Source organism: Poecilia mexicana, unplaced genomic scaffold, assembly GCF_051168715.1.
Source record: "Poecilia mexicana isolate PSO_F unplaced genomic scaffold, ASM5116871v1 scaffold_15, whole genome shotgun sequence".
Classification (NCBI taxonomy): domain Eukaryota; kingdom Metazoa; phylum Chordata; class Actinopteri; order Cyprinodontiformes; family Poeciliidae; genus Poecilia; species Poecilia mexicana.
Window position 1 is genome coordinate 28336583 of NW_028263384.1, and position 25356 is coordinate 28361938.

General features: G+C 39.0%; 2 protein-coding genes across 2 annotated transcripts in view; one reads left to right on the forward strand and one right to left on the reverse strand.

Moving 5' to 3' along the window:
• Window positions 1-20403, forward strand: part of inpp5a (inositol polyphosphate-5-phosphatase A) — a 158994-nt gene extending 138591 nt beyond the window's left edge. The window contains exons 13-16 of the mRNA XM_088013192.1: window positions 10650-10761; window positions 15825-15920; window positions 17347-17434; window positions 18725-20403. Of these exons, the coding sequence (XP_087869318.1) occupies window positions 10650-10761; window positions 15825-15920; window positions 17347-17427 (289 nt within the window). The 3' untranslated portion in view covers window positions 17428-17434; window positions 18725-20403. The remainder of the gene's footprint in view (window positions 1-10649; window positions 10762-15824; window positions 15921-17346; window positions 17435-18724) is intronic.
• A 645-nt stretch (window positions 20404-21048) lies between these two features.
• On the reverse strand, window positions 21049-24689 carry nkx6-2 (NK6 homeobox 2). The gene is made up of 3 exons (XM_014978687.2): window positions 23901-24689; window positions 22909-23081; window positions 21049-22789 (listed from the first exon to the last, which is right to left on the reverse strand). The coding sequence occupies exons 1-3, from the start codon at window positions 24319-24321 to the stop codon at window positions 22538-22540; spliced, it is 846 nt and encodes a 281-aa protein (XP_014834173.1). The 5' UTR covers window positions 24322-24689; the 3' UTR covers window positions 21049-22537.
• Between the last annotated feature and the right edge of the window lie 667 nt (window positions 24690-25356).

The following is a 25356-nucleotide window of genomic DNA, read 5'->3' on the forward strand; positions in this document are numbered from 1 at the left end:
CTAAAATGCAACAAAACCCTCCACTGTAATTTTTATTTTATCTTTGTCCAAACGTGACCACATCTGTCTTATTTAAAATAGCATGTTTTCTTGTCTTTCTCATTTTGAAGAGTAGTTAAAATGTCACATTTATCGCAAACAGTCATGGATTAATAATTATACAGTCCGATCATCTTAATGCAAAGTATAAATTACAGAAAAATGTTTCACTTACTTTCATTTTGTGTGAATATTAGTGGATTTTTGTAAAAAATAGCAAAAAAAAATTCCTAAAATCTTCCTTTCCTTTCAAGTAAACTTTTACAACATAAAATTATTTTACTGCAAAACGAAAAGATTAATTTATTTTACCAAGCAAGAAAATAAATGCAGTCGCTGTAATGTCATGTTACTTTCAGTTTATTTGAACTATTCCTGATTTAAATTCAGAGCAGCTTATTAATATTCTGGACATGCACAAAATGCCTAAAAATCAAACCTACAGCAGTGTTTTGTTGCAGTGAGCAGGCTTTACATGCTCTGAACACTCTAAAACCAGAAGCAGACTCTGTCACTTTTTCACCAGGCGGTACAATAAAAGCTCCTGAATTCTTGCTTTACAGGGATCAGTATGATTGCACATGTTCCCAAACGGCTCCCGCGTGGATTTGGCCGTGCGTGCCGCGCCAAGCGCCACGGGCCGCATTGATAATGCCGTCTCAGCGGGACGTGGCGGAGACGGGAGCCGGAGGTCCTTCTCCTCCTCAAACAAATGCATTTGCAATTAGCCCTTTCAGAGGAGAGGGAGGGCAAACACACGGCTGGCGCGGAAATATGTTTCGGGAAGCGTCGCGTTAATGGCGCTTGACCTTTGCCGTCGGTTGTGACTCAATCAGTGCAGATAATGAAACGCTGTAATCAAACAATAATTACTTGATAAACTGCTCTGGTGGCAGGCTTGGGGCGGCGGGGGATTTTAACTTGTCTGTGTGTGTGTGTGTGTGTGTGTGTGTGTGTGTGTGTGTGTGTGTGTGTGTGTGTGTGTGAGGAAGGACTTTAGAAACATAGGACGTTCCAAATGTGTGTGTGTGTGTGAATCGATTAGAGATTGCTTGTGCGCGGCTCAGTCGCGGCGCTGCGAGTCCCTGTTTTTTAAATGACTCTGTGTCTTAATCAGGGACCCCATTTACATCACTTTGCATAAGTGACAGGTGGATTTATCGTCCTTTTACACCGCCCGACTCTTGCACCTTTCCATATAACACTGAATCATCTCTCCACAGGGAGGCATGAACGTGCTGCAGCCAAAGAATACAAATGATTTCCTCGCACTTGAGGCGATGATGAATCAAACAGATGAAACGCGGGAGCGGCGTATGAAATCCGATTTGATCAACTCTTAGTCTGCGACAAAACACATCATTGTCAGGCTTGTAATGGGCAGCGGCGGCCTAGTTAAACTTAAACAACCCGTTTCTGCCTCTCTGGTACCCTTCCCCCTGTCAAGCCTCACCGATTGCTCACCATCACATGCTCTGCTCAGGACCGTCACCTCGCCATCTGTGAGGTTATTACTCTTTTTTTTTTTTTTTATGCCGGCCATCAGAGCGGAGCCTCACCGCTCCACGCAGGCATGCACACACACGACTCACTTTGCTCCCAATCTATAAATCAATAATAGTCACAAACATTTAATCTTTAAGGTAATTCTCTCCGTGGATTGGATATCACAGTGAGATAGCTTTGCACAAATCAACTGAGGATCTGACAGAAAAGTGGTAAAAATGGAGAAACTTGTAAACGATATAGATTCATTTCCGACAGATTGATGTATTTGAAGTATTTACAGCTAATGGACACTCAAAATTATGTTTCTTATATATACTTATATAAATAGATGTTGTATAAAACCATTAAAATGGATGTGTTCAAAACATTTAAGGCTTTTTAGGGTATATCTTTCTGCTCTGCAGGATTTTTACTTGTTTTTAGTCATTTTGAAAGCACGTTCTTGTGTGAATTATTGCATTATTTCAGGTCAGGAAACCAGCTCTTAAGGACTGGAGCTGACCAACTCAGATGTTAGCATTTCTGTGCCCCAAATCCTACCTTCAATTCAATTAAAACATAATTTATTTTTCCCTGAGTTAAATTACATGTTGTCATATATTTTGGGCAGGAAGAATCTACGGTAGCAGTCAGTCTTGCAACGAATCTGATGAGGCCTCTGACTGAAGACTGCTACTGTATAACATGCTAACAGCTTAATATTTCTCAGTAGCATGTCCTGCACGACATCATCAGTTGCAAGCACAGTTAATCCATCTCATTTGCTTTTGCCGCTCCTCTTTCTCTGGCCATATGATTAGAAAACTGGGCAGAAAGATGTTGGAGTAGGGGATCCATCCCTGCCCGTTATGATCGATGGAAGAGGTTGAAATTCCTCCTTCTCTCTCTGCTCTGCATCCGTGAAGCCTGCTTTAAACCACTCTGAGATTTGGGGTCAGAGTTCAGGTATTGTTTGAGCTTCTGATATGCTAATCAGCTGCTACTAATTGTACAAACAATACCAGGCATCATAACAGCAGTTCAAAAGTTTAAAAGTAAGAGCAAAAATTTGTCGACAAATTGCAACTAAATGCGATTCTTTTCTGTTTTTTTGGGTCATGTCCAGCTTTTTCATGGCAGTCTGAACGGCCCAGTTTCACTCTTTTAACCCCCAACCAGCACATTTCTAGTATTACATGTACCAGGGGAGTCCAAAGTGTGGGCTGAGGGCCATATTGCTCAGGATTGACAAAAATAGTTTTATTTTCCGTCAAGACCTTTAAAATAAAGTGGATATTTTTCTTTTAATGAGACAAACTCGCAAAACTCTTTTTACATTTTGGATTTACAAAATATTGCATATCCCTTCCCAACATAAAAACCTTCAGTCTTTTTTTTACCTGAATAAAACTTCTTGAGAGAAAATATTTACAAGAGTTGACACAATACAGTTAAAACAGTTTGTAACAAAAACATAATGAATTAATTGTTCTAATTAAAGTGTTGCAGCTTGGTTTGTTGTTCAGTACGTAAAACAAAATGTTTTGTTTTTCTGTATTTTTAATATTACATTTTTTGGGCCCGCAAGTCACATTTTGTCCAATATGGCCAAACGGTTGGACACCAATATAATACTTATTGGTGTTTAATCATTTTTTAATATTAAAATGGTCGTCTGACTTATTGAGATGCACCTGTTGTGAAAACAAGACAAAAAGGTGATGCATTTTTCCAATTTTTTTAAAGCAGGAATTTACTTCCCTCTGCATCTTTGCAGAGGCTTTAAATTTCAAAATATATATTCCTCCACTTTCAAGGAGTCATCTGTCAAAGTCGGCGGTGACACGTCTGAGTACTTGGGCACTGGGGTGAGGAATTTGCCCGGGCCTTGTGACAGTTGGACCTGGAGCCAGTCGGCTGGCGTTCCAACGGGCCGACGAAGCGCCTCAACACCGGCGGGGCGACGCAGACAGGATCGCGTGTCCGCTCGCGGGGGAAAGATGAAACTGTTACGCTTATCGTTTATTTAGAAACGGTTTCTCTATCAGCTGTAATACATGAAACTGCCAACCAACCATGAGGCCATGGACTGCTGCACAGCCATTATTAAAAGTAATGGTAAGTTTTACCGCAGATCATGGTTCCTTTTATTTCATATTTTAATGGCATAACATAGGTAATATCCCCCTAAAAACATACAAAAGTACCAGTAACGTATTCATGTATTTTGATTGATTTAAGGGAAAGCTTTTAGTACTCCTCTGATCTGATTTCTCTTCTGTTTTTTTTGCACAAGATCGATGCAAAAATTGAATTGGTCCCAAGCTTCTGAAAAAAAAAGTAAAATAAATGCAGAGGCTGATGAGCGGGTGGAGGGAGAATGTATTGGAGCCGTAACGTGGTTACTGGAGCGGGCTTTGAGGGAGATTTTGAGTGACATCAGACCAGCAGCACAACTCCATCAGTGGCCATATCATGAGTGATTTCAGAGCTGGAAGACGATATGGAAGAGGGGGAACACTGGGAAAGAAGTCAGATAGATTTCTGAGGAATTTCTGTTGGAGTTTTAATCATTTTAAGTATGAAAGCAACATTGGAGGTACCTAAAGCTTATTATACCAGAATATTAATGACTTACTGATTGCTAGTATTGATGCCCAGAGGTACATAAAGTCAGGCTCTGAGTTTGAATCCATGTTTAACTTCAGGATTTCTTATCTTCAGCTTTGTTCCTGAATAAAAAAATGTAATCTCTGAATTATAGTAAACTTAAGCTTATTGAGTTTACCTGCTAGTATTTGTTGTTTACTGCCTGAATTTATCATAATCCATGACTGCAAACTATTTGGTAGCTAATTTATTGCAACTGCTTTAACTTTTTTCTTCTCTTTTTTTATTTATTTCAAAATTAAGCTTTGGAATTCAGAAATTCAAACTATCAATCAATCAATCAATCAAATTTTATTTGTATAGCACAATTCAGCAGCAAGGCATTTCAAAGTGCTTTACATAATTAAAATAAAAACAGCATGTGAGAAAGTTTTAAAAAAAAAAAATCATTAAAACGGAGATAAGATGAAATAATCCAGCGGTTGTTTGTTGATCATGTTAATATGTTGTTAAAATATTTTGTGAAAACCTTATCTAAATTCTGTCCTAATTTTTAACAAAATAATAATAAAAAAAAACTACAAAAGCACCGAAAGGTCAAAAGTTTGATGATATATTAAACTTAAATATTAAGTATTGGTATCGGTATCAGCGATACTGGTCCTGTATTTACTTTATCGGATCAATACCAAAATATACAGCATCACACAAGAGTACTGAAAGGCTCTCAAGTTGAAATATTTTGGGAAAAATGAAAATAATATGAATGAAAGTACCAACATGCTAGTTTGTTTATTATTTTAACTTGTAGGTTGGACAAAATTACTTGTAAGTTCAGGGTTGTATTATGTATTGCTACAGTAATATTTTAGTTTACCATATTGTGTCCTTAATTGTACAACAAGCTGCTTCATTTCAACAGACTAAATAAAAAACATCTAAATCTGTTCCAAGCCGACGTTTGCTGCTGTAACATTGACCAAAAGTATAATTACAGCAGGGAATTATTCCTAAATTGTGCCATAATTCTCGTCTCCTAACCCGAACGTCCTGTAGTAGGACTGGTTGACAGGTCGTAGAGGGACCAGGATGTCTCTATTGCTGCTTCATTGTTTGTCAAGTCTAGACATGGGACGCAGCAGAGGAGCCCGACCTGACCCAAAGGTCGGGAGGTGAGGTGTGTTGTGAGGCTGAAACTGATAAACGCTTTTGTGACCTCGAAGCACGGAAAGCTTCTCATGTTTTCAGAGCTTCAGGATGTGAGAGTGTGAGGCTAAACGTCCCACTGCTGTGAAGAAACTTAATGTCAAGAGAAACATGAAGCTACCTGCTGGTTTCTGGCTGTTTTCTACACCTTATCTATGAACAGATGGATAACCCTTACCCTCTGAAGGCCTGTAGAAATGATCTCACCCTCTCTGTATGAGCATTTGGTTGTGAAGACATTAGTTGAACAGCCCTTCTGTTTGCCCCACATATGAAGGAAGCTGCTTGTTTGCTGCTCTCTGACAGCTGTGCTGCTCCGTAGCAGCGGCACGTGACTCCATTTAAGGAGCGCCACCGATACAGTGGCGCCACAGCGTTGTGTTAAAAAGCGCTGCGCTGTGAGTGTGTGGTTTGTGTTGGGTGCTCCCGGCGTTACGGCCTGATCTGCTGAACAGGAACATTGTTTTACAAGCAGCAGCGCATCCATCATTCTAACTACTGGAGAGCCAGTGGAGATGATGAGGGCCGACTGTGGCGATTACAGCACAAGATTCGCTGCTGTCGAATAGCGTCGCCTCTTTCCTGAGACGACGCTTCTTGAGACGAAGGCTTTGTTTAAAGAGATCTTGCTCAGAGAAGCTCAAATGGACGCCATCTGTGTCTTCCTGTCTTCATTTAGATCAGCTAAAGGCAGAAGTTGTCGTTGCTGAATCCCTGAAAATCTGCAGGGCAACCGATGGCGTTGCACTCTGTTTGCGCTTGCCAACGTTGTGCCTGTGAGCCTCCCATCTCCACACATTCAGCGTTATTGATAGCATTTGGCTGATCTTCTTGAAGCTTTCTGTGTGTTGTGTTTTACCAGGCTTCCCCTGACAACCCCAAGCAAACATAGATGTAGAGAGGCTACGAGTCATTTGAAAGCAACGGATTCCTACTTCCAGCCAATCCCATCGACGCTAACGCCCATGACATCATGTCTCGCATATGAAAACTCTTATCTTTGGCTTCCTGCCCTACCTACATCCTCAAGTTTATATTGCACTCATTAAATACTCAGTAAGTGAATAGTCCACTGTTTGGCCTGTCACTTTTTCACCATATAAGGCTTTTGCTTTGGAGATAAGAGTGTCTGCTCTTCGCTAAATGGACTTTAAAATTAAGAAAAGACAGCTTCATAAAAATGCACTGGGTGTAGCCACATTAGATATAATAGAGCAATGTATACTCAGGGCCTGTCTAAGGCATCTATAGTACTTCAACTTATGCATATTTTGTTTTATTGCAACCAGAAACTGTTATGTACCCATTTTATTCCAATAAAATCCTTTATTAGGATTTTATGTGACAAAAAAGTGATCTTTTTTTTTTCAGATTATTTTAACACTAGGTTTTAAAACAATATCCTATAAATGGATAGGATTCATTCGTTTATTTATTCATTTACAAACCATTTCAAAGGGGAAGTATTATGTGTTTTCCAGGCAGAGTGCCATTTTATAGCACAATCAAGTAATTATATTAACTTTAGTTGTTTAAAAAATCAGTTCATTTCACTTTATTTTGGTAAATGACCAACATTAAACACAGAAAACAAAAACAATACTAATTAATAAACCCATAATTTACCAAAAAAGGAATAGGCTAATGAAAAGATTGGAAATGAGCCGTCCAGGCTGCCGGGAAAACGTTAGATATGGGCAAAAATAATCGGATTTGAAATTCAATATTCACCAGACGCTTTTTGTCCAATCAGACATGAAAGAATGGGCAAAATGTCAGCATCTGGGGTAATAAAAACTAGAAAGATACACTGAAAAACATCAAAATTTGTGGGTGTAATCTGGACAAAACGTGAAAAAGTTCAGGCAGTATAAACGCTTTTGCACTGTATATGAATATTACCTCCCAGGTTGCTGGGCGAGGCCAGGTTTCACCCTATAGGTCGGGGCTGTCCTCACCTTGCCAGGTTTTTTTTTCTACTGTTGCAAGACAAACAAGCTGACACCAGCAGCAACACATGTGAGTAATGTGCCAGCAGCCAAGTCAAACATTAAACCCTAAACCAAGCATGAATGAATGAGCTCTCCATGGCTGCTAGCGGGGTCCTGATAGGAGACCGTACACACATGTATCATCTGCAGAGTGGCCGGCTGCACAAAAGAATGGATTAACTGTACAGTCTCAACACCAGGCATCCATCACAGGACATTTTTCAGTCTCAACTTGAACATGTGCTTATTGTTAAACCTGATGTGACTGGCGTTACATGCACAACTCTGGGAAATATCTCATTCATAATCGTGGGTGTTGGAGTCATTTTTCCATGTTTGATTTGTGTCTGAGAGGTTTTAGCTATGCTGCCTCTTTCCAGCCACAGAATGCCAGAAGTTATCAGCTGCAGCTCATTAATGAGAGTAATTAGCCTTGCTGTAACCCACACACCCTCTCCGATAGTTTACCCTCCAAGATAAGTTTGTGAGTTTCCTTATCGGACGTATTAATCACTTTGTTTGCTCTTGCATTCATGTTGGACTCAGTGGAGGGTGCGGTAACAGAAAAAGGAAGTATACACCTGCAAATGTAGAGAATGGGAGTTTAATGGTTAAGGCTGAGTGTTTTTAATCACTTTTTTACAACCAGCCGTCATCAAAAGTGACCGAGTTGTTTTGTTCGGTGGAAGTTATCCAGCGGGAGTTCATTGTTTGAAGGAGGTGAAGAGGGAAACTTGATTTTCTCTCTATCTGTTTAACACCAAAATGACCCCAGTCTTGTTAGTCAATAAAGCTCCAAGACCAACCCTGATTGGTGGGTAGTTCTCAGGCCGTCACCTCAGGAAGCGGCGGCGTTCAGGCCACCCTGAAGTGGAGCGGCTCTCAAAGCTCTTTGAAGCCTTTGCTCTTTTCCACCCTCACTTCTGTCTGATCCATCTTTATCCCCTCTCCTCTGCCTGCCGCTCTCTATCTGTTTCACTCATCCTATTCTTCATGCTCTTTTTATCCCAGGATCACTCCTTCAGACCTTTGATTTGCATGTCAAAACCTCCATCCCCCCCACATCCCCCCCGGGTTTGAATGTTATTAATGCTAATTGGAGGCGGGGAACTCCTTTAAGAAGTCAGCAGGTCTGTTTGTACACCTGGTGGGGTGTGTGTGTGTGTGTGTGGGTGTGTGTGTGCGTGTGTGGGTGTGTGTGTGTGAGCCAGAGACATCTTCTGGTTTAAGGTGCAGGTGCATCTCAGTAAATTAGGGTACAACTGAAAAGTTCATTTATGGGTATTGCAAACATTTATTACACACAGAGCTACATATGACAAGTATTTGTCGCAATAAGCAATTAATCAATTTATCAATTATTTGCACGGTGAATTAAAATGAGTTCAATCATTTCCGTTCTTATTACTAAAATTTTTTGAAGGGCAATTTTGTTTTACAGGCTTCATAATCCATTCTATTTATGGTTTCAGCTGTTTGTTGTTTTTATTTCCTTTTTCATAGTTGTGTTTTATTTTGGATATTTAAAATATCTTCCAATTCCAGTTTGGAGTGTTTTGTACAAAATTAAAGTTTATTAGTCTTTCAGAGGGCAAATAAAATAATTTGTCTCATGTTCATACAATACTTACATCTTGTGCAAGAAGGAACTCCAGTAGCAGTCAGTCACGCATCAAAGCTGAAGAGGCCTCTGACTGAAAAATTAGTAAAAACAACAAAACAAAAAACCTTACATATATGTAAAACAGGAACTTTTGTCACTTCAAAAACACAAAATCTTACAAAGTATTTTTTGTCTGGTTTCTAGTACAAATATCTTAGTACATTGAAACAATACAAACTAACTTACAAATTACTTTTTAGCAATGTAGAGGCTTATTGTAAGTAAATAATTCCTTAATATTGATGAAAAAGTACTAGTTTCATTGGCAGATTATTTCAGTTAAAACAAGATATTATTCCCATGTTATAAATGAATTAATCTACCAATGGAACTGGTACTTTATCATCAGTATTACTTAAAACAAGCCTCTATATTTTCCTGAAAAGTTGATTTTAAGTTAGTTTGTCTTATTTCAAGTTTACTAAGATATTTACACTGGAAACTAGACCAAAAATACTTGGTAAGATTTATGTTTTTGCAGTGATTAACCTGTTATATATTTAAATAATGTTCAATTTCAGATTAAAGAGGCCAGATAACATACTGTAGTCAAATAAAAATATCTGTTCAAATACAGGAACAAATACTATATATAACTTGTGGTAAGATATATTTTCTCATATCTTACATGACAGTTTCTGTCATTGTGCTGATCTTTACAGCCCAGTGTAAAGTGTATCCTCCAGAACTGAGGAGTGTTATAGAGAAAGGCTACGGGTTGTGCTAATGGCCACAGAGATGATTATTCTGGTATCACTTTACATCCCAGCTCTTGTTGTGGTGAAAGAACTAAAAAGAACCGCACTGAAATACACGATATTCTTCACTACAATGTCCAATTAAGCTATCAAAGCCTGGCAAGTGTGATGAATAAAACCCCGAGTGTTTGTGTGTGTTTATTTTACCATTAGGGTATCATTGTCCTCGGAGGAAAGTGGCTCGGTGTTATGCTACAGTTAGCGCGCGTGGCACTGAGGGAGCAAATTGGATTGGTAGTACAGTATGTAAGCCTGCTGTTACATCCTGATGAGCGCAGACAAACAAATTGGATTGGTGGCGTGTAAATCCGAAGCAGTTTGATGAGCCGGAGGGGCAAATTGAATTCTCAACAATGTAAATCTGCATCAGCTCGATGGCTTCCCGCCCGACTCCGCCACTTAAATCACGCGATTGTTCCCCCGCCGTTTCCAAGGCACAATCGCTCATGGCCATTTGCTGCGGCGCCTAATCTGTTTTTGATGACCGTGCCGGGGTGTCGCTGTACATATGGGCAACTGAATCTCCCTCTGGCCCGCTCTGCACAAATCACACTCATTCTGTTTTACTTCAGCCTCCGACGCACGCACACACACACACGCACGCACACACACACACACACACAACCTGTACATTTGGCAGAGAAAGATTGCTTTGATAGAGCCATCCTTGTGTGTTGATTCAAGTGATTACTCAGATGATTGGTCATATTAATGGACCTCCTGTTTTCTTGTGATCTCTATCTCTGAGATGACAGATGATATTTATTTCTCTCTTCCAACTCTGATTACTACACGTTGTGTTTAATGTCGTCTTCTAAGGAAATCATTACCAGGAGTGAATAGCTTTTCCTTTTCGTTTGTTGCTCTGATTGTTGTGTTTGTGTTTCCCTGCAGTTATCCGTACAGTGAGGACGTCCATCACGCCAAGCAGTACAACACCACAAGATGCCCCGCCTGGTGTGACCGGATCCTCCTGTCAATTTCTGCTAAACACCTGATGGCTATGGTGAGCAACTGACTTTTGATTTTAAAAATTGCAACATCTTTATCCAAAGAATTTGGTCATTATGATGTCACGGTCACAAACTTTAAGCCAAATTTGTCTGCATACAGCACTTCAACAACCCCATGAAAACTTAACATAGTAACCACTTATGAAAAAAGCAATAAACTTGTCAAAATCTGACATTTGATTATGTCAAATGCCATCATCAAGCAAATATCAAATATATTGATCAATATTCCAGTTTTTATGAATCAAAGGCAATTCTAAACAGGTTGGTTTTTAGCTTTGCTTTAAATGAACTCAGTGTTTCAGCAGTTTTACAGTTTTTCTGGAAATTTGCTTCAGATTAGAGTAGCATAAAAACTGAATGCTGCTTCTCCATGTTCGGTTCTGGTTCTGGAAATGCAGAGTAGACCAGAACCAGAAGACCTGAGTGGTCTGGAAGGTTGACACAATGACAACAGGTCTTTAATGTATTTTTTGCTTAAAAAACTTTCTGATTATTGGGGTGTGCTCCTTCTTCCCTGATTTCACCGGATGTGTCTGAAATCGGGACAGAAGTCGGCAGAATAATCTTGCCGTTTGATCCAGATGCTGCAACACGATAATTACCCTAAACATACAGCCAAAGATATAACAGAATGGGTTAGATCAAGGAATATTGGTGTGTTAAGATGTCCTAGTCAAAGTCCAACAGACACCCTCAATCCTATTTGAGGCTACTTTTGCAAAGCTGTTAGAGAAAAAAAACCCAAAAGCTCGTTATGTCATCGCAGTAACAGGTGTTCTCTCCCAGCTGTATTTAAATGTTAAACGAATGAAATGTTTCCTCCCTTTGTTCCTGAATGTCCTTTTGACCCGCCGAGCCAAGGAACAGTGTGTATCCCACTACTTATAGAGTTCTGCTGGGCCCCATCTTCTTCATAAAGCCTCGTCTTCCTCAGAGAGTTGAACCCCTGTTTAACTTTGGATCCGCCTCAGAATTACAAACAGCAGCCAATCTGCCACCTTTCTGCTCCTCTAATGCTCCCACAGCCTCTGCTGCTGTCTGTTTCTCTCCTGACTCTCTAATTTGTTTGCTGGATTACGGACTGATCCTGCGTGCAGCCGAGTAGCGTTCACATATATTTGGTTTTACTCCTTGACAAATACATCTTCAAACCCAAACCAGCCAGTAACAAAACAACATAAAGTCTTGAGCGTTTTGGACTTCTAAGCCTTAGTATTTTAGCCACTTGACTCCTTTTGTGCAGGAAAAGCCCGCCTTTCATCTGGAAATGTGTGTTTGTGTGTGTGTGTGTGTGTGTGGGAGAGGTGCAGCAGTGTGTTGTACAGTACCAGTTCACAGTGGGGGGGCTCCTCAGGAAGTTTGGCTTTCTTTTGTCTTCAACAAATGAGAAGAAATTCCTTCCTGATCTTTCTTCTCCAGTGACTGAAGCTTCAATGGAGATCTGCAGCCTTCCTAAAACATCAAGGCTGATCTCTGGAACAAAAGGTTGAGAAAACAGCAACTTTAAAACACCTAAAGTATGAGATATCACAGCGTAATAAAACTGATGTGGTGTTTGCCAATTGTGAAATAATTTAGGTTTAACCTCAGCTGTACAAAAACGTTATTCAAGACAGTTATTATATGTAAAGCAAAGAAGAAACTGGAATGAATCTCTGTTTACAGGAAAAGGAGCTCAGAAAAATTACTAAACACACAAAAGGTCAACCCTCAGGCTTTACAAAAAACAAAACATGGTTACTCACTGCCAAGCATGGTGATGGAGGAGTGGTTCAATGGGCTAACATGAGTCACTCCTGTTGTCCGTCTGACCGCTACACCGTGACCCAAAGGTCAAGGTCATGATATGACAACGATGCCAAACAGCAAATCTGCTGGAAATGGCTGGAAATGAAACAAAACTAGGTGTTAAAATGGTCCAGTCAAAGTTCAGACCTCGTCCTGACTGAAATGCTGTGGAGCATAACACTGATGTGCAGAAACTGGATTCTGCAAACTTCTTTTTTCCTATTTTTTTCCTTTATTATTTTCTTTTTTTCTTTAAATTTATTTTTTCCTCTTTTTAACATTTCTTTCTTTCTTTGCATCTTTTGTTTTTTTTATTTCTTCTTTCATCCTTTTCTTTTTTCCTGTCTGCAAACTTTAATTACTTAAATCTATGAAGTAAAGACCGGTTGGCCAAAATTCTTCTGCAAACTGTGAGTGAGTCTGAAAACCTGAAACAGAAAACCTTTCCTAAGTTATTGCTGCTACAGAGCCGCTAAAATGTAGGATTTTGTTTTTTGTTTTTCACATTTTGATTTAATAAATAATGTTGTTTTTTATAATATTGTAGAGCACAGTAGGATAAATTTGTTGGGTTTTCCAGGAGGATTGCCAGCTTTCCACTTGAATGAATAAGCCTTTCGCCATAAGTGATTAATCAATTAATCGCATGATAAATTAAAATGAGCTCGATAATTTCCATTCTGATTTATATTTTTTGAAAGGCAATTTCGTTTACAGACACATCATAATCCATTTTATTTATGGCTTCAGTTGTGTATGTTTTATATTCCTGTTTTATTTATTGTTTTTGGTTGTGTTTTATTTTGGAGTTTTAAAATGTCTTCCATTTTCAGTGTTAGGTGTTTGTTACAAAATTAGTTTATTCTTCTTTGCAAAGGAGGACTTGCATTATTACACCATCATCAAGAAAACAATACTATCATTTATCACAATTTATAGTCCTGCAAAATTATGACAGACCTAGCTGTGAGTAGTCTATCTCTCTGCAGAATGATGAACTTTAAATACTTTGAAAAAAATCCTTGCAGCTCTTCCTGGATTGATAATATAAGGCTATTGTTGCTATATTTCCATCTTGCCATTTTGTTGGCAGAAATTATAATGCAAATTGCATAAACTGCGATTTAGATGCACAAAACATTGTCAATATTCTGCTCATGTAAAAAAAAACATAATTGTGGAGTTTCCATTAAGCAAGAAACACAATTAAAATCACATATGAATAAGTTTGTTCACACAATAAGACATTAAAATCATGCTGCCACATGTTTCTGTCCTCTACTTCCTGTCCTCTTCTTCGTGGTTTGCGCCAGTGGCAACATAATGTGACGTGAAAGACGTGTTTCCATTGCAGTTTAACAAAATAAAACGATTTCAATATGGTCACAAAAACACCTCATCCTTACCCCAAAACTTTTTTTTTTCAGAAAATGATATTTTTTCTTTATTAGGGTGTTTCCATTAAGCGCATTTAGTTTTAAAATGTCAAATTGCGCAAATATATGATCAATGGAAACGCTGATGATGATGCTTATCAGGTATTATATTATGCAGCTGCTTTCCTTATGTCCTCATTAGTAAAACCCTGAAATAAAGAGGGTGTACTTTCTCTCCTTTATCAACTTAATTTATCAGAATTATGTTAAAGGTGATTCTCCCTCACAGCTGGCTGCTTGTTTGCTTTCCTCGCCCTGAAGTGCCGGCTAATTGCTGGTAATGCAAGGCCGGAGTGGAACAGTTTAGTGCTTTCGCAGATTGGCTGATGATTCACCGAGCGCCCACTCTCAGGCTCTGAGCGTTACAGATTGTTGAGACATGGGCCCGTAAACAGCCCGGCATGCGGCGTCATCTATCATGGCACGGTCGGTTAACTCGCCATCATGTTATTTTCTGCTTGCCGAGCCCTAACACGCCAAAGGTTGCCCGCTGGCTGCGCGGCGCGGCACCAGCTCCGGGAGCGCCGGTAATGAATGTGTAGCCGAGCGAGCGCTCCCTCCCTGCCAGAGGAGCCCCCGGGTAATTTGTTTATCTGTCTAAAGATTACGCAGCCCGAAAATCCACAATTTTATGCTGCCTTTGTAAATTACCAAGTGTGTGTTTGATGAATGAATCCCGGGCTTGCGGGGAAGGGGGGACGCCCGTCACTTGAATAGAGAGGTGGCGGCTCGCTTGGAGAGGTAGAGAGGTGGAGGCGGGCGGCGCGCTGACCCCGCGCCGCTGCCGGATCGCTCTGAACTTAATTCTGAATTTGCTTTATCGCTTATTCTCACACTCCCTCCTCAGAAACAGGACTGCGGATCTGTGTGCGTGTGGCTGTTCAAAAACTCTTTAGTTCAACCAGACGCGTTATGATTTATTCTCCAGTCTGAAGATTCATGAGTGAACAGGCATCGGGCTCTCGGTGTGTGGACAGGAATCCAGAAACAACATTGTCTCTCACAAAGCGTTCAGATTACAGGGGGGATGAAGCAAATACGCAATTTGGGAATTATTTCTACTCTTTACTCCTCTCTGAAGGGTTTCAAATCATTTAGATCTGAAATTAAAATACAAAATTGTAATGTTTTCACAGAGTTAACTATTTTACGACTTGTTTTAGAATTACATGCTCATTCATGTGATATTTTATATAACTTGTAGGTCCAGCTGATTGTTGCCTCTGGGGCATTTTGTCTACCTACCTTTTTATATGAATTATTGAGTTTAAACGTGTACAACATCAAAACAGCACAGATTTGCAATGTGGGCTTTTTTTGTTGCCACTAAAGAAAAGTTATTTCTCCAATGCAGTTTACCGCACAATCATCACCAACCCTATACAAAAAGCAGGTATTAAATACCAACTGATGACAGTAGGATTAATACTTCCCTTGGCCAGTAGCTCCATTCTTCTAAAAAAAAAAAAAAACTCAAAAACTATAACTTTATTATTTTTCAAATACTGTAGTATTGTTTACATTCATAAAAATCCCCCAAATATTGTTACAACTCAAATGAATAGAAAAAATCCACACATACTTGAATGCTTAAAAATGCTTAATAATTCAAACATCAAATAATATCCATTAATATGCAGTGGAAACTACCAAAAGCTAACATCTACAGTGTTAATTATTTCCAGCCAGTCAGTACCAAGAAAATTAAATGTCACTCCTGGATTGGCTGCTTTGCAAATGTTGTTGCCTCTGTAACCAAAATGTGTTTGACTGTATGTGTTTCTGTTGGTTCTGCAGCACTAATGCATTTTATTTCTCTGTCTCTGCAGCCAAAAGATAAGAGAGAGGAAGAAGAGCAGGAAAATGACGAGAATTCAATAGTGTATGATAACATTGGGCCAAATGTCTGCATGGGGGACCACAAGGTAACACCAGGGGCTCCAACCATATTTCTCTGTTATTGTAACTGAATCTCCCTTTAAATGTTGTTGAAACTGATAGGAAGTGGAGGAGGCGTTCACCTCACTGAGAAACCCCTTTTCAAAGTATTGTTAAATAATGTCTTATGATCTTATGGATTTAAAAAAAATAAAATAAAAAACGTGCAGTGCAAATACAATTCTCTGCATCAACATTTTATTGCAAAACACGTTGGTGGCACCGTCATGCTTAGGGACTTTTTTTGTCAATGTGATCTAATGTAGAACAGTTCCAAATTCCAGTCAGTTTTGATCTTGAGGCGTCTGTAAAGGGACTTTATTTTTCATCATCACATTGAGTCCAAACATGCACTTAACCCAGCAAAAATAATAACTCAACGAGAGAAAATGTAGATTGTTTTCCCATCTGACAGTCCAGTAGATTTGGTTTGATTGGGAACTAAAGTTGCAACATTTGTTACATTTTCAGTCAGTGCAATTTGCTTTCACATTGACTGTCAAACGAACCAAACTGATTGAAAAAGTTATTCCCCTCCTCGCCTGTGGTGGCGCTGCACCAAGACCCACTGAATTAAACAACATGAAAACCTCTGAAGAAGAAGCATATCTTCCTCCTGTGCAAATTGTAATCAAATTACGGAGTAGCATCAAATTTTAGCGATTATAGGATTTCTGTTTTGTCTCTCGTCGTTAGCCATTTCTCCTGCTAGCACTAGACTAGCGTGTTTGTTTTGGATGCATTTACCCAGAATGCCCTGCGCTTTAGTCCACTTCCTGCTTTTGGAAGAATTCAATTCATCAGAACAGAGATCTATGTTTTTAGACGGACCATTGTTGCCTTTTTTCGTCCACATAAAAGTTCAATTTTGCATTCACACCTCCCCAAATGAACTAAAGTTTCTGGACAATCGAAGTAGAGTTGGATAAAAGCGGATTAAACAGGGCTGGTGTGAATGCACTCTTAGATTTGCAGTGGCCTAGTCAAAGGCCAAAACTAAATCTGATTGAAAACCTGTGGGGATCATAGTGAGGACAACAGATTTTCTCACAGTCTTAGGAGTTTGGAGAAATATTGCATGACAGAGTAGAGAAACACATTAAACGTGGACAGAGGTGCCTTAAGTTAAATCTGTTCTCAAGCAAAGGCATCCTGGACACTAAAAAAACAAAACAAAAAAAACTGCAGCAGCCTCCAAATCACACATCGGTGCTAAAATCTCGGCTGCCTCTGTTTAAGAAGTGTCCGGTGTAGTTGACGCTCAGGCCCAAAAATGTGCGGTGCTGCTGTGTGAGTTTAACCTGCATGTTAAAGGTGCTCAGAGGTCAGAGGGCAGCAGCGAGTCCTCTTCCCACAGAGCAACAACTCACCGGTTTCTTTTTCCTGACTGGTTTGTCTCCTTCCCCCCTCCAGCCCGTCTTCCTGTCCTTCCGATTACCAGCGGGGAAAGGTAATCCTTATGCATGTACCTGCAGATGTTGTGTGGTGCAGTGATTTCGTGGTAAATATCATTTTTCTTTTCTTTATTAACATTTCTCCCCATTGTTGCAACTGTTTGCTTTGATTTGCTTGTGTTTTCTCTCCCATTATCTCACACCAAAGTACTTGTAAGAGCAAATGTTTCCTGTCTGAAGAGTTTTTATCCAGAGATAAAACTTCAACCGTTGAGAACTTAAAATGCCTCGGCCATTTTAAGATGCTGTCTTACAAGCTAGACTTTAATGTTTTTTTATTCTAACCCGTGAGCGAATGTGCTGTAGGTCAAGAAGTGCAAAAGTATTCATACTACTTTGACCTTTTCCCATTTTGTCACCTCACTATCACAAACAGAAGTATTTCGCAGTTTGTGAACAATCACTCCAAAAACACAAAATCTTGTCAAAATTTTTTGTCTAATTTCTAAAGCAAATATCTTAGTACACTTAAATCGAGACAAATAACTTTGAAGTAACTTTTCAGCAAGATAGATCAGCTTGTTTTAAGTTTAATTATTTAATATAAACAAAATAGTACTAGTTCCACTGGCAGATTTTTTTTTTCACTTTAAACAGGAAAATATTTTGCTATAAGAATAACTTGTATTTACATTTGAGAATGTTTTACTTGAAAGAAGCTTATTTATCTTGCTAAAAAGTTACTTTTTAGTTAGTTGTGTTTTATTTCAAATACTCCAAGATATTTGCACTAGGAAGACAAAAATCTTTGGTAGGATTTCGTGTTTTTGCAGTGATGTAGTTAAATACAAAACCCAGTAGAAAACTTGAGACTAGAGCAGGACGACGACCCTAAAAATGAAATATAATGGCCATATGTTAATGGCCTAGTCAAAGTTCAGACATATATCTAATTAAGTCTTGAAAATTATGGGAGGGAAAATCACTGGAGTTTGTGATTGTGATGTTGCAAAATGTGCAAAAGAGTCATGAATACTTTTGAAAAGCATCCTAACTCTGCAAAAACACAAAATCTAAGTATTTTGGTTTAGTTTCTAGTGTAAATGTCTTAGTAGAGTTGGATCAAAACAGAACAAACTTACAAGTAACTTTCATGAAAATACTGGAGCTTGATTTAAGTTAATAATTCCTTATTACGGATTTTTTTACTTAAACAAGCTCCAATATCTTACTGAAAGCTTCTTCTGAGTTAGTTTTGTCGTATTTCAGGTGCACTAAGATATTCGCACTAGAAACTGAACCAAAAATACTTGATAAGATTTTGTGTTTCTGCAGCAAATACTTTTTAAAATCAGTGTGTAGACGTTTTATTTTTATTTTTCTCTCCTCTCCCACAGGGAATTCTTGCCAAAGGGAGGTAGAACATATTCCATGAAGAGTCTATGTGAAAACACCTGAAAAACACACACACACACACGCACACACACACACAGTTTGCACAAGCACACACTGAAGATCCCAGACAAGCTTCTTTTATTTTCAGCGGCGCTGAGTTTTCCGGACGGCTCATCCGTGCCGTTTTCTCTCCATAAAACACTTGCCGAGATGCGGACGAGCACCCGAGGAGGGCCCCGGCTCCGTGCGACAGACGCACATTGCTGACCTCACCGTTGCCATGCAACCCCATTCCCCAGAAGAAGAAAAAAAGACAATCAGGGCGATGAATAAGCCACCCTTTTTTTCCATGCCACAGCCTTATTTCCAAAACTCTAATCCAAATCAGTCATACTACATGCTTTTAGAGTTTACTGGCCATTTTTAGGTATGCCTAAATGTATACAAGCTACTTTTCAGACAATATGTAAGGTGTTAAACAAAAAAATCAGAAAAGATAAGAAAAATGTGCAATGCAAAAAATGTTGTATATCTATATTGTTAGGTTTATTTGTACATTTGACAGTATAATATAGAGCCTTGGATGGTTTTAGTGCAGTTCTCTGACCAAACTTCGCCGTCCCTGTTGGAATAAGTAGGACTTCTGATCTTAGTTTATTACGAAACTATATGAAACTATATACTTTTCATCCTGTTGCCTGACACATCAGTGGACTTTTTCATTTTATATGCTGTACTTTTTAAAGAGTTAATTTATGATTCGCACCAAAACGTTTGTGCTGCAGCGTGGGCAGACGCCGAGCGAGCGGGAACGCCATGGAAACCTTCGGATAAGTTCAGGAAGAAAAACTCTTTGGTGATTTATTGCCTATCCAAGAATGTTTTAAGCAGTGCCATAGACCATTCAAGTATATAAATATATATATATATAAATATGGAATATATATAAGATAATGTTTGATATAAATAGCACCCTCACATTATGTCGTTATTATTCTTACTCTAACTTATTTCTATAATATTATGGTTCTGAATGTGATATTTTAGGTAGGCTTGGGTGTCCCTTTAATATGTAAACTTTTTGTTTTGTTTTGTTTTTTGTTGTTACTGCATTGTGGTGCCAAGTATCCTACACAGACATAAAGTGTGTAAGATTTGAGAAATGTCATCTGTAAAGGTGTTTATTTCCAAATGTAAGACTCTAAACCCAGAAGAAGAAAGCAGGGAGGTTTTCTTCTTTTGCTGTGTGGAGCCCCCAGGACGAGCATTAAAGGGGGCAACCGGAGACGGCAGCGTTTTTATTTTTTCCTTCTTTTATCGCTTTTGTTCACCACACTACAGGTTTCGGACTGTTTGAAGCCGTCAGACCGATTCTTTGTGATTTCTTTATTTGTTTCATCTTGATGAACCACAGCAAGTGGAATTTTTAATTATTTTTTTTTGTGCCTGCCGGAGAGTTAATGTCGTCTTTTGTTTGTGTTGGTTTGTAGGCAAAAAAGAAGCTTGTTTTTGTTCCTGCTGGTCATTCTGAGTATGCTGTAGGAGTTTAAGCCACAGTTGTTTTTTTCTTCACTCCATCTTATAAAAGCAGACAAGAGATTTTATTCTTGCCCCTTCTGGAAGGCCTGGCCTCTATTGTAGGTGATGCAGTTCTTAAGCAATAAAAACCATTAGAGCTCAACTCGTGTTTTGTCTCTTTAATCGTTTCTTTATTCAGAAGAGACTCACTTTATTGTATGTTAGGTTTTGCATGAGTGATTAGAATAACTACATATTAATTATATGTTTTATTACTTCATCGTCTCCAAGTTAGTTTTACCAATTAACTTTTTATAGAAATTGTAGAGATGTATGTCAACAAAATTGTTAACTGGTGTATAAATAAAAAAAAATCACAACACATATCTTTATAAAGACACTTTGAATTTTTCATTTTTGTAGAAATTTTAATATTTCTATTAATATTAGTCTGATATTTGAAATAAATTATTTTAAAGAAAATATTTCTGTTGATTGCAGGTTTATTACCAAATTTAAACAAATTAAATCTAATGAGTTAATTCCTGATTGGCCTGATGAGGCCTCAGTTATGAGGTCAGCTGCAGTAGCAGGTACAGTCCATAGGGGGCGCTATTCTGTCCAGCAGCACCACCTTACATTTACTTTGAACCACCAAAAGCCAGTTTTATTCCTTAAATTAGAATACATGGAATAATCATGTTAGTTATTTCTAGAAATTTGAATTTTGTTCATAAATGTAACATTTTTTAAAATTTCGTTCCATTGTCTATAAAGCCCACTCACACAAAATAAAAACAACAAAAAAGCTTGTTAAATAATTTATTCATAATACAAAGTCTTGTTTTTCCTTCCTATATTCTTCCTGGAAGCAATAATACTTTTTTTTTAGATCAACATAATTAAAGATGCTGCAGTTTTCTGTCCCGCTGCATAATGAGGTAAAACTCAAACTCTTCTGAATGAAAAAGAAAAGATGTTAAAATGGTTTGTTTCCTTCTTTTTACAGTGATTATTTACAGCAAGTATTTTCTGCCTGCTCTTCTCTGCATGAAGAGTTGAATAAAAGGTTGAGAAAACGGATTAAAAACGTAAACAGCGGGTCAAATAGCCAAGGAAGGGAGAGAGACATGAAGTTTGAGCCAACATAACTTATCCAGTATAAAATATATACAATCTCACTTCAGTCATCCCAAGCAGACAACCCCCCTACACTCCCAAAAACAAAAGGCATAACTCTTTTGCTTTTTTAGCACAGCAGATTTACCCTGGTTAAAGTGAGCTTCAGAACCTCACAGGCCCGTTTACACCATGCGTCTGGGATCCGGATCAGCACGGAGGCGGCGTGGCGAAACAAAATGAAAAACAGCTCATAACAGATGGGTACTGCTGCTTAAAGCAGAAAAATGTTACTTTAAAGCAACAGAAATGAGAAATAAATCTTAAATTGGAAAAGTTTAGGTTATTATTGAGACTTTTCCTGGTTGATACCAATTTTTAAAAGACATTTTTAGCAAAATAATCCCCGTTTACGCAATAAAGTGTACATCCCTAACCCTAAATTTGATTTATAATAAACTGAAAAAAGTGCATCAAAGTGCAAGTTGTTGGTTGATGTGTTAATGTGCCAACAACAAAAAGTAGCAATTCTTAGTTTTAATGCATTTAGCAAATCATTGAATCAGAGCCAATCAATGAAAAATCGGCTGATTCCGATTCCTGGACTGCTGATTGGTGCATTTCTAGTTGGGGAAAATGCTTTGATGCATAAATAACGATATTTCTGTTTTATGTTGGATTGAAAACTAAGAAAAAAATCTGAATACCATTCATTTTCTCTTTTTTAATGTGTTTTTGTTCTGTATCGACCAGGAAGAGTCTGATTGGTGCATCTCTAATAATAATAAAAAAAGTAAAAAAAAACTCCTGAAGTACCCTGGAACTTTGGGTTATTAATGTTGAATAAATGAGCTGATCCAGATTTAATATTGTGTTTAAATTTGCCGCCGCTGTTAAAACTCCCACTTGGCAAGTTTCTTCCTCAGTTTTACTGTCCTCTGGACCGACAGAAACTTGGCCTCAGTTTTTTTTTCTCCTTCAAGTTCAGCTCGGACGAGGAGTTCTGGAGCGCCTCGTGTCCAGTTTAGATGAAGCCCCCCTCTGGCAATTTTCTCTGCCCGAGCAAAATGAAACAAAAAAATAATAATAAATTGCGCTTCCCATCGGACGCAGGTTGCTATATCAGGTGGGAGCTGCGTAGGACGGGTCTCCGGCGCCGGACCCCGCTGCTCTGTCCATCACAAGGTGTCCGAGCTGTTACTGCAGGGGCTGATCAGCGCCAGGTTGGTGGTGGCCTTGTGCTTCTTCAACAGTCTCGTGATTTTCTCGTCGTCGGAGTTGGGGTCCAGCGGCTTGTTGTACTCATCGTCCTCCTCGTTGTCCGAGCTCTCCTTCATCTTCTCCGTCTCAGAGTCGTGCTTCTTCTTGGCTGAGGCCATCTCCGCGGCGTGCCTCTTCCTCCACTTGGTCCTCCGGTTCTGGAACCAAACCTGAGGCACGGGGCAGGAAAAAAAAAAAAAATCTAAAAAATGAAGCAAATATTTACCTATGCTCTGTTACAGTGGCTGTGAATTTTAATTAATTTTTAAAAAGACATAATTCTGTTTACCTTTACTTGACTCTCGGTCATTCCTAGGGAGTATGCCAGCCGGGCTCGCTCGGGTCCAGCCAGGTATTTGGTCTGCTCGAAGGTTTTCTCCAGAGCAAAAATCTGCTGTCCAGAAAACGTCGGCCTGGAGTGTTTCTTCTTGCCGTCTTTGTCCACCATGAGGTTAGCCTGAGCTGCAGAGCACAAGAGAGAAACATGGAGGGGGAAATAAATTCAGAAAACTCCTTTAATTTGTGCTGTCTCAACAAAAATATTTTCCAGATTGTGCCATATATGTATTAATTTAAAAATATATATGCATATTTTTTAAAATAATTGTGATTTAAGCTTCATCCCTGTCGGCTTTGTTAGAGTGAAAAACGCAGCAAAAAGTCATTAGAGAAACTTAAAAACCCATCAATGGACACCTTTAGGAAATGAATAAATATATAAAACTATCTATTTAAAATTAAAACGTTATTTAAATCACCTCCACTGCATTTCAATTAGTAGTTAAAATAGCCCACCTTTAGTTTGAAATAAAACTTTTTTTTTTTTACAGTTAATATATACCATTTAATTGCATGTTACACTGCTTTTGCCTATTGTTGTTCTGTTTTTAAGCCTTTTGTTGTAAAGCGTTTTGCACAAATAAAATAAAAAATCCACTTGTTCTAATTTGTGCGGGTAATTGCAATTAAACCTGGATAAATCCGACAAATTAAATGTTATAATAATTTGGGTGATCGAGGACTTTCTAAGGTTGTTTAGTAAAATGTGTATAAACGCTACAATATTTTAGACACAAAATAATAGTCGATAACTCAAAATAAAAATAATTTACTCAATGTTGAAAAAAAATGACATAAGATATTTCAGGCTAAGATAGAAAATCTGATATATACAATTTATCAGAAAACCTAAATTTACTGAAATTATAACTAATAAGTAAACACCACGCACGCAAATGAAATAAACAATTTTTAAAAAGTGACTTAATGAAGGATCCTTACATGGACACGGAACCCGCGGGTCCCTCCACGGGGCCCCCTGCATCACCCCGGGCCAGAAGATGGGCGCCCTGCCGGGCAGCTCGGCCAGCGGCTTCGGGTACCGGGACACCGCGGGGCTGAAGTACATCCCGGCCGCTGTGGTCGCCGCCAGCCCGTTTATCCGCGGGAAGCCGGACAGCAGCTGCCCGGCGGTGGTGATGGGTCTCCCCAGAATGTCGCTTATTCCGTGCGGGGTTCCCCCGGAGATCTGCGAGCTGAGGTTGGACAGCGAGGGCGCCTTGAAGCCCGCCGGGCTCTGCTGCAGCGCGTACGGGAACAGCGACGTCTTCATCTCGGTCATGTTGTGCAGCGCCGCCAGCGGGGTGCTGCCCAGAACGAACGCACTCTGCCGGTTAGCGTCCATCTGCCCGACCGCTAACATTTGTAAACATTAACCACCGAACTCACTTCAGTGGAAATAAACGACTTAAAGATATATATTTTTTATTTTTAAAAAAGGCGGTTTTGTCGCTTTTCCTCCCAAAGTATCCTGAATGTCGAAGGAAGGAAGAGTCGGGAAAACTTCTTCTCTCCTGGGAAGTTCAGACCCGGATGAAACCCCCCCTGAAAGTGTCTCTCCGTGTTTGTTTAGGTCGCAGTCCGCCGCAGGAATCCTCGCCAAAGTCAGCCGGTTCGATGATGTTTTTAGTGGTTTTGATGGGAACCATTAAAGAGTCTCCTTTTCATCCCATAAATTGACTCCCTCTCTGCTAGAAGGGAAGCGGGAGTCACTGATAACATCACAGCCACCTGCAGGCGCTCCATTCTGATTGGATATCGCTGAGTGATACTGCGTTCTGATTGGAGGATAAGGAACCGCCGCTGATACGTCTTACCCTAATGCTGTGTTCACGTACTGTCGGAAATATAATATTTATTGTTGACTGCATTTGTTTTTGCAGTGATTAATCAGTTAAGAGCCTGAAAATGATCCCCCCTTCTTTCCTCCTTTGTCAGTATTTCCTTGCATTTATCCTCTCGTAAGTTATTGCTGCTTATTAAATACACTTATATTAAAAAAAATCACAAACGCAATCTTTTCAAAATCTCTAGCCACCTGTTTCAAGATAAGACGGGTAATGTAATCAATATTGACATATGAGGATGCATAATCAGAGGTGTCTGCATGCTTTGTTAATTATGGATCCTATTTAGATAATTGTAATAATAATTAAAAAGAAAACTTATGATCATTTGATTCGTATTTTTAAATGCAAAATATGAAATTAAGATGCAATCTCGTCTAGAGCACAAATAAAAATGTTACATTGTTTCATAAAAACAAGGGCAAAATGGAACAAGAAAAAGTCTAATTTTCTGGCGCTGCCCCCTTGTGACGTCACTGCCCACCAGGACACCAGGCTCACATGCAATTAATTAAAACAGCCATTCTTTACATACTTAATCTTGTCTAAAT

Coding starts and splice junctions, on each gene's coding strand:
- nkx6-2 (XM_014978687.2), bottom strand. CDS start 24,321: ATGTTAGCGGTCGGGCAGATGGACGCTAACCGGCAGAGTGCGTTCGTT. Junction 23,082..23,900: donor CCCGCGGGTTCCGTGTCCAT/GTAAGGATCCTT, acceptor TGTGCTCTGCAG/CTCAGGCTAACCTCATGGTG. Junction 22,790..22,908: donor TGACCGAGAGTCAAGTAAAG/GTAAACAGAATT, acceptor CCCGTGCCTCAG/GTTTGGTTCCAGAACCGGAG.